The following is an 18,352-nucleotide window of genomic DNA, read 5'->3' on the forward strand; positions in this document are numbered from 1 at the left end:
AATCAAAACATGTTTCTTAGTTTTCATTTTTACCTATTACGAATAATGGTTGGCTTTCCTCAACAACTGGCTAGAACAGTGTTTATTTTTCCCAGTGATTTAAATACCCAATATTCACGCTCTTTCCAGGAAGGTGAGTGGCTACAGAAATTCCAGTATGGCAAGTCACAGGCAGCTTGCTCTGAAAATAGGGCTCACTTGGCACTGCAATGCTTCTGCTTTTTTCATCCCCACATATTCCCCAAATTGATTCACTATATCTATATTTCTTGATTAGAGATTTGTGTCCCTGGTCGTAGTATCATCTTTTAGTTTCTTCCAAAGTGTACTGTATTAAAATTTATAGTGCTTTGCGCGAATGTTTATAGCAGCAATGCCCACAATAGCCAAACTATGGAAAGAACCTAGATGTCCATCAACAGACGAATGGATAAAGAAGATGTGGTATATATACACAATGGAATGCTATGCAGCCATCAAAACCCCCAAAATCTTGCCATTTGCGACGACGTGGATGGAACTAGAGGGTATTAAGCTTAGTGAAATAAGTCAATCGGAGAAAGACAACTATCATATGATCTCCCTGATATGAAGAAGTGGAGATGCAACGTGGGGAGATTGGGGGGTAGGAAAAGAAAAAATGAAAGAAGGTGAAGGGAGACAAACCATAAAAGACTCAATCTCAAAAAAACAGACTGAGGGTTGCTGGGGGGAGGGGGGAAGGGAGAGGGTGGTGGGGATATGGACATTGGGGAGGGTATGTGCTATGATGAGTGCTGTGAAATGTGTAAACCTGGCGATTCACAGACCTGTACCCCTGGGGATAAAAATACATTATATGTTTATTAAAAAAATAAATTTAAAATTAAAAAAAATTTATAGTGCTTTGGATTTATATTTTGAGACTGACCCTTTCACTGAAAAGGCTTTATCATATTTTTAGCTTCTTCTCTCTGATAAAAAGCTATCAGATCCGGGACGCCTGGGTGGCTCAGTTGGTTAAGCGGCTGCCTTCGGCTCAGGTCATGATCCCAGCATCCTGGGATCGAGTCCCACATCGGCCTCCTTGCTCGGCAGGGAGGCTGCTTCTCCCTCTGCCTCTGGCTGCCACTCTGTCTGCCTGTGCTCGCTCGCGCTCTTTCCCTCTCTGACAAATAAATAAATAAAATCTTTAAAAAAAAAAAAAACCTTAAAAAAAAAAAGCTATCAGATCCAACACCAGTTGGAAATATGTAGTAAATATTCACTCATGACACACTACCCCAAACTGATTCAGTTTTTATTTTATTTTAAAGATTTTATTTATTTGTCAGAGAGAGAGAGAGTACACACAAGCAGGCAGAGAGGCAGGCAGAGAGAGAGGAGGAAGCAGGCTCCCTGCCAAGCAAGGAACCCAATGCAGGACTCGATCCCAGGACCCCAGGATCATGACCTGAGCTGAAGGCAGCGGCTTAACCAACTGAGCCACCCAGGCGTCCCCTGATTCAGTTTTTAACTAAGTTTTTATTTTTCACTGTATAAGACAGACCTCTTAATTCTTTGATATTAATGTAACAGATAAAAATGTATTTTTCTTATTTTTTTTAACTTTTTATTTGTAATGAAAGCAGCCAGACATAAACTGATCACCTATTTTACAATTCCATTTCTATGAACTATCCAGAATAGGTAAGTCCACAAAGATGGAAAGAAGACTGGTGGTTACCAGGACTGGAAAGGACAATGAAAAATAGGAAGTCATTGCTTAACAGGTATGGAGTTTTCTTTTTGGGTGACAAAAATGTTTTGGACCTAGAAAGAGGTGGTGATTGCACAAGACCATGGATGTGATGAATGCCAATGAACTGTGTCTCTGAATGGCAAGTTTTAGGTTATACAAATTTCACCTCATTTTTAACTTAAAAAAAAAAAAAAGGAAGCAACACATGAGCTATATAAACTAGGAAAACAATAAAAATATAAGTTCACCTAAGAATATTCACAAGAAATCAATACACGAGTGAAAACTATGATCAATATCTAGCACGAAATTACTAAATGTAATAAAATCATCACCTCTATGAACACAAGACAAATGAAGGTATATCCAGCAGGAAAGGGCAAGACTTCAGAACTAAAATGTAGATAGCAGTGTGGGAGGGGAGATGTATGTGCTTTTTTTAAAATAGAGAATTCTAGAATAGTTTAGCACTTTTTAAAAAGATCTTATTTATTTATGAGAGGGAGACAGAAACATGAGTGGGGGGAGGGTCAGAGGGAGAAGCAGCCCCCGCTGAGCTGAGGGGCTCCAACCCAGGATCCTGGGATCATGACCTGAGCCAGAGGCAGACACTTAACTGACTGAGCCACCCAGGTGTCCCAATTTAGCACTTTTTAAAAAAGACAATAACAGTTGGGGAGGATGTGCAGAAACTGAAACCCTCATACACTGATGGAGGAAATGTAAAATGGAATAGCCACAACAAAAAACAATGTGGCAGTTCCTCAAATTTAAACAAGAGTTAACAAACAACCCAGCAATTCTACTCCTAAGTATATACCCAAGAGAATTGAAAACATGTCCTCAGGACAACTTGTAAACAATATTCACAGCATTATTCATCATAGCCAAAAAGTGGGAAAAAAAACCAACATTCATCTTTAATGAATGGATAATCAAACTGTGGCATATCTACACAATGGAATTCTAGCCATAAAAAGTAATGAAGTTAAATACATGGATGAACCTAAAAAACCTGTTGAGCAAAAGCAGCCAGACAAAAATGGCCACATATTGTATGATTGTTTATACTGAAATGTCCAGAACAGGGGCACCTGGATGGCTTAGTCATTAAGCATTTGCCTTCGGCTCAGGTCATGATCCTAGGGTCCTGGGACAGAAACCCGCATCGGGCTCCCTGCTCAGTGGAAAGCCTGCTTCTCCCTCTCCTACTTCCCCCCTTGTGTTCCCTCTCTCACTGTGTCTCTCTCTGTCAAATAATAAATAAAATCATAAAAAAAAAAAATGTCCAAAACAGGCAAATCCATAGAGACAGAAAATAGATTAGTGGTTACTAGGGGATGGCGGGGAGGGTGAAATGGGGAATGACTGCTAATGGGTATAGATTCTTTCCTGCATAATAAAAATGTTTAAAAAAAAAAAGTCAGGAATTAGATAGGGGTGATGGTGGCATAACCTGGGAGTATACTAAAACTGAATTTTACACGGGTGAATTTTATGTTATATGAATTATCTTTCCATTTTTAAAATGTTAAATTAAAAAGAAACAAATGGTTGGTTGGCAAACTGGTCATTTAAAACCCAAGATTCTTTTTTGAATTACTAAAGGTGGAATGCTGAGATCACTGAAATAAAAGGTAAAGTGAAAATTTCCCTACTAGCAACTCTGAGCCAGCATCTCAGGTAAATGTCATGGGTACTGGGATTCCTATACTGGGTGGTGGTTTGGATTACATACTTGGGAGGGCTCACCCTTCTAATTCTCAACTTAAAAAATAGTGATCAAATTTCCCAAGTTTAAGTCTTATCTCCTCCACCTACAAAATACACCATGGTCTAAAAGTGTCAACCTTTTCTCTCCCCTCTTCAGTGCTTTCCACACAGATGCTCTCAGCTAGGGAAATAAGAAAACTACTTAGCTAAACCGTAAAAGCTGTGAATGATCTACAGCTATGAACATGTTTCCCTCTCAACTCCTCCAACAATCTAGGCTTGAAATATTACTTGGGCAATTTTAAAAATCAAAATTTAAAACATTAGCAAGAATGCCACCAAGCTAAACATGCTACTGGATGGTAGTAGGTCCTTAGGCTCAGCTTCCCTGTCTTTTCTAGTCTCGTGCATTTTAAAGTTAAAGACACACTAAAATTCTTTTCAATTAGGATCTATGAACCATCTGCATCAGAATCACCTGTGGTGCCCAGCCCACCTTAGACTTAAAAAATCAAAATCTCTGGGGATGGAATCCAGGAACTTATTTTCAAACTAATCCTTACATACACTAAGTTTGCAAATCACAGTTTTAAAAAGTTCAATAAAATGGGACCAATAGCCATTTAAGATATAAGTAATGTGTAAGATAGTGACTATACCTGTGTTATGAAGACATCTTCACTACTACTGAGAAGTTTATCTGTCAGAACACCTATTATGTCTGGAATTCATTTATTATACAATGAATGAGTTCATTTATTGTATAATAAATGAATTCTAGACATAATATGAATGTAATGCATGTGCTGTATAAATGTACAAAACATTAAATGGCATGGATGACAAAGTAGTGATATACTCATATTCAAGTAAAAGAGATTTTCAACATACTGTAGAAAATATGGGAAAAAAGACAGTGTTTGTAATCTTATTTCTTCTGTACCTGAATAATAAAGGATTGAATTTCAGCTAATAAAGACATAAACAGAGATAAACTTCATTAAATCAAGTTTTGAAACACTAATTTCCCCGGGTGCCTGGCTGACTCAGTCAGTAGAGCATGTGACTCTTGATCTCAGGGTTTTAAGTTCAAACCTCATGTACAGTATACTTAAAACAACAATGACACCTAATTTCCCCTGTGAGTAACTTCAAACATCAACATACAGACACAGCATATACCTATCACTACTAGGATGGTTTTTGCTAGCACACATTAACGACTTTCCTAACAGATCTTAACTTTTCCACTCCGACCTTCCTAATTCTGCCAACAGGTTTACTCATGGAAATAAACTCAATTTTGTGTAAGAAAAATCCTTCTTGATTTTAAACTATTTATGCTGATACACAATAGCCCTGATTCTTTTACTGCTTCAAGCTTAAAAAGCATGGAGAATCTCTTATAAGTATACGGAAAGTTTCTGGTCCACAGACGGGAAACATTTCCAAATTACTACCAAAGAAGATTTATTTCACCTCCTTTAATTCTATTTTCAAAAGCAGATCCGTTTTGATGATAGAAGTCCCAGTGTTTTAAAATATTATCTAGTTACAGTGAGCAATAGCCATTCATTCAAAGTATTTACAGAGCACTCACTACATACCCCAGACTGTTCCAGAGCTAAGAACAAGAACACAGCAGTGAACAAAACATGCTAAACAAAAATACTGCTCACAATATTATATTGATGATTTAGTGTCCGATCACTACAAATATGGAGTTACAAGTACTACAATATATGTAGGCAGGAAAGACCAGAATCTGTACCAATCCTACAGCAGACCAAGCAAATATGTTTCTGAAATAATTTCTATTACTATATTTAAATGCAAGAAAGAGTGCAGGATGTCTACAGTTTCCAAGGTCTCCAGTGTTTGAATATACTCTATAGTATTCTCTCTCATAATTATACTCTACACTAAAATATTGTAACAAGATGTAGCAATAGAAAATAAGTAAACCAAGTAAAACAGAAAAGATCATTAAGAAATGAAAACACTTAAAATCAATACACCAAGTAATCTCTAAAATGCGTTCCTCTGAACTCTAATAAAAGTCCTAGGAGTCTTTTTAAACCAAGAAAAGCAGCAGGCAGAGAAAATGAAACTTGTACTTCTGTCACTTTAGAATTAATTTATTTCTTCAACATTTCTGTATAAAAAAGTAAAAAATAATAAAAAATAAAAATTAAAAAATCATAAAAAATTATGCTATCTATGAGACACAAAATGGATAGACCAGAGAACCTTGATGCCCAATTTAGATGAAAGAAAAAACCACAGCCTACTCAGAAAAACTGGTTATTCCTTCCTCAAACCCAGGTACAGGTCGTTTCGGGGTGGGTTGGATTTTTTTGTGTTTTGTGTTTGTTTTGTTGCTTTTTGGTTTTTTTGTAACTGCTTTGGCGTTCCCGAAACCTGAACGGATTGCACTGCAGGAAAACACTTTGGTGCCACACAGCTGCGGCCTTCTCAGTCCCGACCCCGCGGTTCCAAAACTGACTCCGCAGCCCCTAAGCAAGGAGGGGAATAAAAAAAAAACCTTGTCGCCCTAAAACCAACCGAGGAAGGGCTGGCTGGCCCACCACAAGCCCACTGTGGCCCCGCGAGCCCCGCGCGTCCCCCAGGTGCCCTTGCAAGCAAGCAGCGGCCCGCTGGGTAAGCCGCGCCCGTTCCCCGCGGATTCCAGTTCAGCCCGCCGGCGGGTCCCTCCCCTAGCCCGCCCCGGGACCCGCCGGGCCCAATGCGCCGGCTCCGCCCCTCGTCTCCCGACCGGGCCCGGATTCCCAGGCCCGAAGCAACGCAGCCCGAGGCGGGAGGGCGCGGCAGAGCCCGGGGAGCCCCGGCACCCCCAGCAACGCCCTCTCCCTACAGGCCGCAAAGGCCAGCTGGGAGCGGGCGCTGCCGCAGACCCCCACCAGGCCCGCGCGCCGGTCTCTGGCCTGGGCTGACGCCGCCCTCATCTCTTACCTGCGTTCCCACCACAACGATCTGAGGCAACTGGATGATGTCGGCGCCCACCGTGTTGAAAACATCCTGGAGCTTGTTGATAACAGGAATTAGCGCCTCCATGACTCCGAAAACACGGGACCCTCGCCCGCCCGGCCACGGCAATGAATGGGGCCGGGGCCCAGAGTCCGCCTCCTTCCTCCTCTCCTCCGCCCTCTCCTCGGGAGCCGGCACCCATTGGACCCCGCCCGCCCGCCCGCCCGCCCGCTACCTGCCCCCTCCCGGCAGGCCACGCGCTAAGAGGAAGGTGGAGAGAAACAAAGTCTGCCGGGAGTTGTAGTCCTGGGTCGGAGGAACACCGAGGCCTACGACTTCCAGAAGGCTGAGCGGCGCCAGGCGGGCGGAGAGCTGAGAGCTCTGACATGGTTCACCGGCACCTATCAAAAGACTAGGGAGCGAGGCCCCGAGAGCAGGAGGGAAGAGATACATTTATGTTTCTCTTATGTATTAGGGCCCTGACGGGTGTGAAAATGCCAGATATGAATGTGTGTTAAGTACAGCGGAATATCTTGATTATCCAAGATGTCATTTCCTTATGGGGTCGCTTGCTTAACGAGGGAGGGCTGAAGAATCTAAAAGGATAGCTGATGCCTCAGGCTCCCCAATCAAATGCACAAGATCTGTAGTGATACTACAGAGGGCGTGGGGTGCTATTTTGCAAAAACACAACACCAGCCCCTGTTAGAACACAAGGGTTCGCCTAGATTTTTGTAAAAACGTGTTTAAAAACAAACAAAAAAAAGTTTTAAGAAACCTTATGTCAAGAGCTTTGGAGGGGAGAGGAGGCTGAGCCCTTGTTCTCTATATTCTGTATAAAACTTCACTTGCTGTGGCCTGATTCCTGGCAAAGCGGAGATCTGGTAACTGCCCTACTTGCTTTTTTCTAAGTGGGCCCACTGAAACTATTCGTGTTTTTCTTTTTTAGACAGATCCTACCTCTCCTCTACTCCAAACCTCCAAATGTTTATTTCGAAGTAAAAAAAATGTGACACTTGAGCAAATATCTAAAGTAGGTGAGGAGAGGCGTGTCTAACTGGCTTATATGGGTAAGCGTCTGTCTTGGGCTAAGGTCAGGATCCCAGGATCCTGGGATGCAGACTCAAGTGGGGTTCCCTGCTAAGTGGGAAGTCTGCTTCTCCCTCTCCCTCTGTCCCCTCCCCAGATCCTGCGCACTCTTGCTTTTTCACTATCTCTCAATAAATAAGTTTTAAAATCTTCTAAAAAATTTTTTAAAAGGGCACCTGGCTGGCTCAGTTGGGTAAGCGACTGCCTTCAGCTCAGGTCAATTTTCTGGAGTTCCAGGATCAAACTCCGCATCAGGCTCCCTGCTCAGCAGGGAGTCTGCTTCTCTCTCTGACCCTCCCCCCTCTCATGCTCGCTCTCTCTCTCTCTCTCTCTCTCTCTCATTCTCTGTCAAATAAATAAGATCTTTTCTTAAGATTTTATTTATTTGACAGAGATCACAAGTAGGCAGAGAGGCAGGCAGGGACTGAGAGAGGGGGAAGCAGGCTCCCCGATGAGCAGAGAGCCGGATTCGGGGCTCAATCCCAGGACCCTGGGATCATGACCTGAGCTGAAGGTAGAGGCTTTAACCCACTGAGGCAACCAGGTGCCCCAATAAATAAAATCTTTTAAAAAAAATTTTTTTTTAATTAAAGTGAGGAGAAAGCCCCTTTCCCTTATTTTATTTTTCTCCATAGTATTTATGTCCACATGCTACATATTGAACTTGTTTACTCTTTCCTCTTGCTAGATTATTAGCTCCTAGAAGCCAGGGATTTTTGACTGTTTAATTTACTGATGCACCCCCAGGTTCTAGAAAGTGACAAACAAGACAGGTACAATCTCAGTCCCATCTGAGTTTACAGTGTAACAGGATGACACCATTATAAATGGGTGGCATGTTATGACTGGGTATCATAGAACATGTAATGGGAACACTTTTTCTACAAATCTGAGGGGAAAGAGTGAAAATGCAAGCAAGACTTTCTAGACATCACCAGACTTAATCTCCAGGAGGGTAAAGACCACCTGCAATAGGGGAAGTTGTGTGTTGCACAAATACCCCGGGTACTGTTCACCTGCACAGCCCCACACTGTAGCCCTGAGGAACATGCCAGATGTTCAGCAGAACACACTGTAAGTACAGAATGTTTTGGGACCAATGAATAAAATACCACATAAGCTAAGGGCCTCTAGTAGTGTTTTGCATCTTACCAAGTTTTATGAACATTTCCTTCTCATTGTTTTAAGAAACAAAAATTTCAGAAACAAAGTGAGATTAAAATTTCAGAACCCCAAAAAACAAAGAGCAAATAAGACATTTATTCCAAATCCCCTTATTTTCTATCAAAGACAATTTAATAGTCAGATTTTACCCACTTTGCTTTTCAGTCCCCTACTGATAGAGATTTTCATCTCTTCTTTTTCTCTGAGTGGTCTGTATTCCTTCCAACAGGAAAAAAGCAGACAGAGAGGGCAGGCTCCTTGTGAAGCTCTGTGGGCAAAATCAGTAACTGCTTCATAGGGGCAAGGTGCCCTAGGGCAAAAATGATGCAACTACAACTGCTTTTACCTTATTTGTGACATCAATAGATGTAGTCTTTTCGTTTTTGCAAAATTAAAAGAATAAGCATACATATATTCCAGGAAAACAAATGTCACGAATTTCATGTGGCATTATATATTTCCATTGACATTATAAAATATCTCTTGGGAGGGAACATCCAGAGTCTTATAACATGCTTCAGGAATAATAGTGACTGCTTTTTAATTGTCTTTTTTCTAGGAGAAATGACCACATGGTCAGTGTTCAAAAGTCCTCCTATCACCATGACCACCAGTTAGGTTTCAGCAGCTTTGTCCAATACTTGCCTAGACTCTAAACCATTGAGTTTATCGGGTGCAGAGGAAAAGGAAAGTCTTTGAGACTGTAGAAACAGGAAGTGGTGAGGCCTTTAAAAAGTGTAGCTCAGTTTTGATGACTTAAAAAAATATATAAGGCAGGATATTCTATGTGCAATGTGTCTCACTGGAGACAAACAAAGCAAACCAATATTGGTTTTAACATTTTAAATTCAGAATATTTTTGCTTATAGGAAAGCCATTTAGCCAATAAATATGACTTTCCTCATCTAAAGTAGGATAATGTGTTTCTCAGTGGGTTGCTATGAAATCACATTAAGCCATTATCAGCTACTGTCCCAAAGGCTTTAAAAAACAAACTGAACAACTCTTCTCCTTCAGCCATCCCTCCCTTACCATAGGTTTATGATTTAGGCAGGATCATTTGGTTGCAACTCACAGACATTTAACTCAAACCAACTAGCTCACAAAGAAGGATTGATTAGTTTATATAACCAAAGAGCTAGCATGACCTTGGCCTCAAAAATGACTGGAACTGGGGGCTCAGGTAGCATCAGAATTCTCTCTGCCTCTTAGCTCTGCTTCTCTCTGCATAATCTACTTCATTCTCTCAAATCAGTTTATCCTTGCAGGCAGGACAGCAGGCAATGGTGGAAGCTATAGGGATCTCCATGAGCAAGCTGCCTTAGGGCTGATGACGTTGAATGAATCGGGAGACGAACTGAAACTAGGTTTCTACCCTGTTTTCCTGGTGTATGAGTTTTCTATTGCTGCCTTAACAAATTACCACAAACACTGTGGCTTCAAACAACAAAAATTTATTATCTGCCAGCTGCGTAGGTCAGAGGTCCAATGTGAGTCTTACCTGGCTAAAATGATCATCAAGGCTGCATTCCTTTCTGCAGCTTCTACAGAAATGTCCATCTCCTTGCCTTTTACAGATTGGAGAATGCTCACATTCCAGCTCTTGTTCCCCTTCCAACATCTTCGAAACTAGCAATGTCATATGTCCTTCTTCTGCCATCACATCTCTAACTATAGCCAAGAAAGTTTATCTGCTTTTAAGAACCCACAATTAGATTGGCCCACCTGGCTAACCCAAGACAATCTCCCAGCACAGAGTCCATTCCTTTAATCATATCCACAAAGTTCCTTTTGCCATGTAAATTTCACAGGTTCCAGGGAGTAGGGCATGGACATGTTTGTGGGGGGCGCATTATTCACCTACCACATCAGGTTAAGGGGATTGCTCTGGAGATGGACCTGACCCCAGCAGGGACATTTAGAAGCCTTCCCTCTGATTTCTTTTTCCTCTTCTTTCTCGAAGATTTTATTTATTTGAGAGGAAGCAGAGCAAGGGAGACAGCATGAGAGGTGGGAGGGGCAGAGGCAGAGGGGCAGGGAGAAGCAGATTACCCACTGAGCAGGGAGCCCAATATGGGGTTCAATCCTTGGACCCTGGGATCATGACCTGAGTCAAAAGCAGACGCTTAACCGACCGAGCCACCCAGGCACACCCCTCCCTTCAGAATTTTTTAAATTGAGTTAACCCAAGAATCTTCTCTGTCTGGTTATGGCATTTTCAGGATATGAGTCAATGTCTTCAGAAATCATGCTTCCTACCACATGGAATAAATTGGTTTTGGAAAATAGATCCCTTATTCACCATAAAAAAAAAAAAACTACCCAAATCCAACATTGTCCCATACTTCTAAATATACATATATAGATACAATCTAGGAATTCTAATCCCCATATTTAATCACTCCTTTTCCTCCTTGCCCTTTTCACATTATATTATTAAACATTCACTGAGTGCTTGCTGGGGGTGAAGCAGTGTGCTAAGCATTTTACAGTTGCTTTGTGGGACTGCTGTACAGATGTTGAACAGAGGCTTCAGGATTTATAAAATGATACATTTACATAGCTAGTACATGGCAGAGCTGTGATCAAAACACGCTATTTGGCCAATTCCTAACCTTTACACATACTGCCTAGTTTCTTCATTCATTCCCTCACTTACTCAACACATATTTACCACATACCTTGTAGACATATGCGTCTTAGCCAGGCATTGTATTTGCTAAAGGAAAGGAGTTACTGTGGACATGACAATAGCATGCCCTTCCCCCCTGGTCAGCAGTGAGCTCAAGGAGGGCAGAGGGGGTGTCTTATACAGCTAGTTATCTCCACTACCAAGTATGATGCCTCTTACACTGTATCACTCTAGTGAAGGGGGTGGGTTCCTTCTGCTTTACTTGGAAATTCTGGAATAGCAAGGATTTAAGGAGGTCAGAATTGGCAGAATTGCAGCTAGGATTTGCAGTTAAACCCAGCTGAAACATAGCAGGCTGGCCTGGCAGAAGATTCATCAGAATAGCTGACAAATTACTTTGCTGGGGAGTAGGCTGGCTTTGTTCTAACTCAGTATCTCAGATGAAAGAAGTTCATTTTGAGTTAAATTAATAACTAGAAATTATTAATAGCTCATACAGACCATCCAGTCTGCTCAGGCAGACTTTTTTTAATAGCATAATTGCTCGGTATCATTTTATGCCAACATTTTGATCATCAATCATAGCCAAGCTGCTACTATCCATGCCTTCAAATCATAGTGGAACGTGCAGATCTAATGTGAACATAAAATACACAACTCTGATGGGGAAGCCTCTTTGTTATATTTTGGAAACTGCCTGTATTTTGGAAAGATGATAAAGAAAACAGCTTTAATCAATTTGCACTACTCCCTGAGCCGCGAGCTTAACACAGACTTTGTCAGTAGGTGCCGGAAATTGTCCACAGATGGTGGGGCCTGTCATGTGTTTCAGGTGCCAGCAATGAAATCTGGGGAGATACTGACCGCACAGTAGAGGGCAGCGTGACAACACAATTAAGAGTAATGGAGCTGACTCCTCTCCCTAGCTGATGGTCTTCTCCTCCTTCAGCATACACCAGTGGAACTCCACCATTTTAAAAATCCTCCCACCCTCAAACATGTATATTTCACTAACTACTAGAGATACAAAGTGACTTTCCAACAACTGAAAATTACACATTAGACATCCCTGCCCTTAAACTACCTTTCTCACCTTGTCTATGGAAATTTCTCACTGGCCTCTTTCCAACTGCATTCCAGGTTCCTAAAATGTTGTTTGACATTCTTAGAAGCTTTGCAAATCTCCTCTATCCTCTGTGTTTCAGGCTTCCTTTATGTCTTCCCTATACCAACTCAATTAGCTCACACTTTTTGGTAAAGAGAAATCAAGCTTTTCAGTCCTTGGTTAGCTACCTTTGCACATCCAAAGGCTTACCAGTACCCGGTGGTAAACAAAAGGTACTTCTTCTCGGAATTTCTTCCATTAGGAGCCAGGCCTGGTATAGACTTTGAACATCTTTCCTTTCTAATTGCACAACCAGCCCATCTAACCAGTAATGGGTAGCATGAGAAGATTTGAATTTATAAGAACCTACTTTATAAACATGCTGCACAGTTGTGATGGATGATAAAACTTATACATCAGTGACATGATTATAAAATTAGTGAATAAGACAATATAGCATAAAGTACTAAGTACATTATGTATAATATATAAAAAGGCTTATCCAACAGTTGACTTATGTTTCTAATGAGTTTTATTGTAATTCTTCTTCAGTTACTGAATTTTGATGAAATGGATGAATGGAGATGGATGGATGAATGAATGAATGATTGACTAGATGTTTTGCATATTAAAAATCCTCTTCTGGGCTAGCCAAAGACTAACAAGTCATTTTAGAACTAGTACAGACTGAGGAAAAGAGTTCTGAATTAATCAACCTCTTTAAGAAGTTTTACTTACTCTCAACCCCTGATCTATGACATAGGAGTAATAATATAACTGCTAAGAATGTGACCTACTACCTAAACAGAAGTAAGTTTTTAAACAGAATTAGCAGTACTAGTGAGTTAATGGAAAAACAGAAAATGGTGTGCCCAAAACCCAGGGAGCAGTTTCAAATGTGTGCCACTATTCACACCAGTAGCAAACACAAAAGCAAACAAAATAAAAATGAAAACAAAAAAGGACTATTAAATACTAAATTAGGTGTTAAGATATAAAAGTGAACAAAACACATCCATTGGCATTCCTCAAAACTCCCTTCTTCTCTTTTCCTCTCCTCAAGAAGAAAACAGGCAAGTGGCCAGAATTAGATAAATTAATTAATAACTATTAATTAATTAATAAGTCAGCTCATAGGAAAAAGACTTTGCCTGGGCTTCCTGGATGAAAGGATGAATATGAGTTGACCAAAGAGGAAGAGAAAGGACTTTTAAACCAAGCAAAAGGAGCAGCTTGTGCAAAAATGAAGAGGAAGGAAAGCACATGATGCATTCTCAATGCTTTAAATAGTTCCATGTGGCTAAATATAGGGCATGAGGGTCTGTACCAGAGTGCTAAGTGCCCAGACTAATAGCTCGTCAGTCAGAGATGAATTCAAGAGAGTGAGGACATAGAGATGGATCCCGAGGGTAAGGGAGAAAATGAGAAGAGTGCAAAGAGACACATTATCTTATGAGTTTTATAGAGATCAGCCACATCCCACTGGATTGGGACAAGGTAAGGGAGAATGGGACACCAGATAGGGAGTGGTACAGTAATCCAAGTCCGAGAGGATGGTAATGTATACTAGGGTGGGAATAATGGAGGTGGGTTGGTGGAACTGGAGAAATTTGGAATAGATGAATTTGTCCATATAGAAAGAAAAAAAAGAAGGCCAAGGGCAGAATGGGCCATAGGAACATCTAAGAGGAGACAGAAGAAGGATGTTAGAAAAACTATAAAATAGTGACCTAAAAACATAAAAAGGAAAATTTTTTTTTAAATGGCTTGTGCAAAATGTATTTTAACCTCTTTCTTGTGGGCTTTTCTTTGCTCCAGAAGCTAAAAACTACATTTCTCAATATCTTTACAACTCAGTGTTCCATATATAATTTTAGTTCCATAAAACAGGTACATTCACTCAAGGCTTAAATTCTGATCTAAATTATGAGAAGATGGACAAGTTACACAAGGCATCCATTTTACTTGTGCAAGTATGGGGGGCATGACGTGGTTCTAGAGTTAATGGTTCTGATGATGCTTTCTGATTCTCAGATAGTGGCTAAGGTGAGGAGATCCTGAGAGCCAGCTCCTAATTGTGGTAAATGTATCAGTAACTCTTGGTGCCCAGTTTTTCTGGGAGTAATTCCTGGATGTCTAGCCTAGAGCTCATTTTCAAGTCATTCTAGCAGATTCACAAACATCTAATTCCATGCATTAAATCTCTCTCTGCATAAACTTGATAGTGTGTTCATTTCCTAGGGCTCCTGTAGCAAAGTGCCGCCAACTCATTGGTTTAGGGAAATAGAAATTTGGGGCATCTGGCTGGCTCATTTTAGATCATGTGACTCGATCTCAGAGTCCTAAGTTTGAGCTCTATGTTGTGTGTAGAGGTTACTTAAAAAAAAAGAAATATATAAATCTATTGTCTCACAATTCTAGAAACTAGAAACTCAAAATCCAGTTGCCAGCAGGAGTGGTTCCTTTTAAAGGTGGTGAGGGAGAATCCATGCTCTTTTCTAGCTTCTGGTGAGCCCAAGTGTTTGTAGCAACATGACTCCAATCTCTGGCTCCACCTTCACATGGCAATCTGCTTTCCGCCTATATTGATACCATCCTCTTTCTGTGTGTGTCTGTCTCTGTGTTCAAATGTCCTTTTATGAAGACACCAGTCATTGTTGGATTAGGACTCACTCTAATGACCTCATATTAAGAGAAGACTGAAGGGGGTGCCTGCTGGCTGGCTCAGGTGGTGCAGTGTAAGACTCTTGATCTTGGGTTGTAGTTTCAATCCCCACGTTGGGTGTAGAGATTACTTAGAAAAAAAATTTTTAGGGGAGGGGGGTGGGAGGATCGGGGTGGCTGATGGACATTGGGGAGGCTATGTGCTATGTGAGTGCTGTGAATTATGTAAGACTGGTGAATCACAGACCTGCACCCTTGAAATAAATAATACATTATAGGTTAATTTAAAAAAATAAAAATAGGGGTACCTGGGTGGCTCAGTGGGCTAAGCCTCTGCCTTCAGCTCAGGTCATGATCTCAGGATCCTGGGATCTAGCCCCGAATTGGGCTCTCTGCTCAGCAGGAAGCCTGCCTCCCCCTCTCTCTGCCTGCCTCTCTGCCTACTTGTGATCTCTCTCTCTCTCTCTCTCTCATTCTCTGTCAAATAAATAAAATCTAAAAAAGTAAAAATAAAATCTTCAAAAAGATAAAAAAAGAAGACAGCAGAAGGATTTTAACTCAAAGGAATTTTAATTTGATTACCTCCATAAAGACCCGGTTTCTAATAAGGTCATATTCTGAGGTACTCAACTTAGGACTTGAATATATCTTCTGGGGGAAATTCAGTTCAGTCCATAACAGGAATGATGGAACATTTGGTATTCATTAAATATTTGATAATTCTTTTATTTCCTTATGCTTCCTTTGCAATATGCTTGGGGGCATGTGACTACTTCTCCAAATCACTGTGAACAGAGGTGGCCTGTGTGCCTTTTGAGGTGGGTCAGTGCAAAGCCTGGTTCAACATTTTAGCTCCCTTATCCTGACTTGGCAATCTCTGAGGACAAAGGTTGAAAGAGTGATTTACCAAAATGGTCAACCCTTAGTCAGCCTGACTGTCTATGTAGAATCGAGTCCTCTGCCAAAATATAATAGACATGTAGCATAAGCAAGAAAAAAATCTTTGTGGTTTAGAGACACTAAGATTTAGAGGTCTGTAGCAGCATTTGGTGTTAATTATCCTTACCACAGCAGCCTAACCTTGAGGGGCACATTATTGGAAAAGTTTCTATCTTGGGGTGCAGCTTATGTCTTGAAGTGGGTTTTTAATTATCTGCAAAAAAAGGGGTAGGGGCATGAGCTTCTCCCAACAAAGAATATTCAAGGATAAAAGTATGAAAATCTCTATATCTGTATTAGTCTGCTCAAGCTGCTTAAACAAGATATCACAGATTGGGTGGCTTAAGCAACAGAAATTTATTTTCTCACAGTTCTGGTAGCTAGGAGTCCAAGATCAAGGTGCCAGCAAGATTGGCTTATGGTAGAGCTCTGGTCTTAGCTTAGAGATGGTTGCCTTGTTTTCATCCATAGCCTTTCCTCTGTGCACAAGTAGAAGGAGAGAGCTCTTTGGTGTCCCTTCCCCTTCTTATAAGGATGCCACGCCCATAGGATTAGGACCCACCCTCATGACCATTTAACCGTTACTTCTTTTACAGGCCCTATCTCCAAATACAGTCAAATTGGGGGATAGGGCTTTAACATATACATTTGGGGACACATACAGGTGGGGACACAATTCAGTCTATAATATCATTGAATGAATAATATAAAATATGAGGAGCTCCTCACCTCTTATTTTTTAAGATTTGTTTTTATTTATTTGACAGAACACAAGCAAGGGGAGAGGGGTAGAGAGATAAGCAGGCTCCCCACTGAGCAAGCAGCCCAATGCAGAACTTGATCCCAGGACCCGAGATCATGACCTGAGCCAAAGGCAGACACTTAACTGACTAAGCCATCCAGGTGCCCCTCCTCACCTCTGATCTTACTCTCTAGATGGGAGAGTGAGTAGCTTCTTTTTGTTCCCATGTTTTACCATTCAGACACAAACATAATATAAATTATACTACACCTATAGTTATTTTTTCACTTATTGTGGAAAAAGCTCATTATGATTTTTCTTCACTTATTGCTATATTACAGATATCATCCATATCAGTGCATAAAAATCCCAAAATATTCTTTCGAACAGGTGAATACTATTCACTTGTAAAGATTATAATGATTAAGTTTTTCTCTGGACACATGATAAATCAGTTCGAATTTCTTTTTATGGACAATGCTGCAGAAAATTTGTGATGATTAAAGAAAACTCACAGATGAACAGGCTCCAGTTACTAGTAAAGACAGAATTAGAATTCAGTGCTCAATTTGACAAAACCTTCTTAATTTAGGAGTTCCAATATCTCTGGATTTTTTTAAAGATTTTATTTATTTATTTGTCAGAGAGAGAGAGAGAGAGAGAACACAAGCAGGCAGAGTGGCAGGCAGAGGCAGAGAGAGGAGCAAGCTCCCTGCTGAGCAAGGAGCCTGATGTGGGACTGGATCCCAGGATGCTGGGATCATGACCCAGCTGAAGGCAGCAGCTTAACCGACTGAGCCACCCAGGCGTCCCACAATATCTCTGGAATTAAAAGCAAACAAGAACAAACCTCACACACTTTAAAATGTGACTTTTTGCAGAATTAAAATTTGATAGTTTATTTATCAGGGTTTCACAACTATTTCATGTCTCTAACACCTAGCTGAGCTGCGCTATTCGGTAGATGGTAAATCCAAGCCCCGAAGCCAACTCAAAGCCCCAGGAAGTAACATTTCTGAGTTTTGCCCACAGACATTAAATTCACATAAACAATCAAATCCCAGGATCAGCAACTCAGAGCCAGTTGTGGCCTGGAACCTAATCTTAGGTTCTCTAAAAGCCACTTTCCTGCCCTCCCCGCCACCCATCTTGCCAACTGTGTGTTGGAGATCTCACATCTCACTCTCTGGATCCCATTATACAACAAAAACATGCTGACAACCTTTATGTTACTTGTATCACACCCAATCTAGGCTATGTTCTCAAGCTAAGAGATTCTCTAAAGGCTGATTTAGATTTTCTTTTTTCACCTCAAAGAAAGAGTGGTAATAATTTTTAAAAAAATAATGAAATATATAAAGAGGAAGGTAGAAGTCACCTGAACTCTGTTGGCATCTCATCAAATCCCTTGCACTAAAGGTAAATACTATTAAAGGTTTCTGGTGTGTGCTTTCAGAAATTTCCCAAACATGGGGGAGTCATATTGTTTTATAATTAAGTTTAAAAAAATATTTTAAGTTTTCACTTACTGTCTTGTTGGCATTTTTCCAAATCAATGTATATAGCATCACCTCATTCTTTTTAATACCTTTAAAT

The 18,352-nt window shown here is 40.7% G+C and overlaps 1 protein-coding gene across 11 annotated transcripts in view; it reads right to left on the minus strand.

Moving 5' to 3' along the window:
• LOC111161349 (dynamin 1 like) overlaps positions 1 to 6,634 on the minus strand; it is a 51,953-nt gene extending 45,319 nt beyond the window's left edge. For all 11 annotated transcript variants that reach the window (XM_022524949.1, XM_022524947.1, XM_022524944.1 and 8 more), the window contains exon 1: positions 6,407 to 6,634. In XM_022524949.1, coding sequence (XP_022380657.1) covers positions 6,407 to 6,508 — 102 coding nt within the window. In that variant the 5' untranslated portion in view covers positions 6,509 to 6,634. The remainder of the gene's footprint in view (positions 1 to 6,406) is intronic.
• Positions 6,635 to 18,352: the final 11,718 nt, after the last annotated feature.

Source organism: Enhydra lutris, unplaced genomic scaffold (assembly GCF_002288905.1).
Source record: "Enhydra lutris kenyoni isolate GAN:26980312 unplaced genomic scaffold, ASM228890v2 scaffoldscaffold84, whole genome shotgun sequence".
NCBI classification, from domain to species: Eukaryota; Metazoa; Chordata; class Mammalia; order Carnivora; family Mustelidae; genus Enhydra; species Enhydra lutris.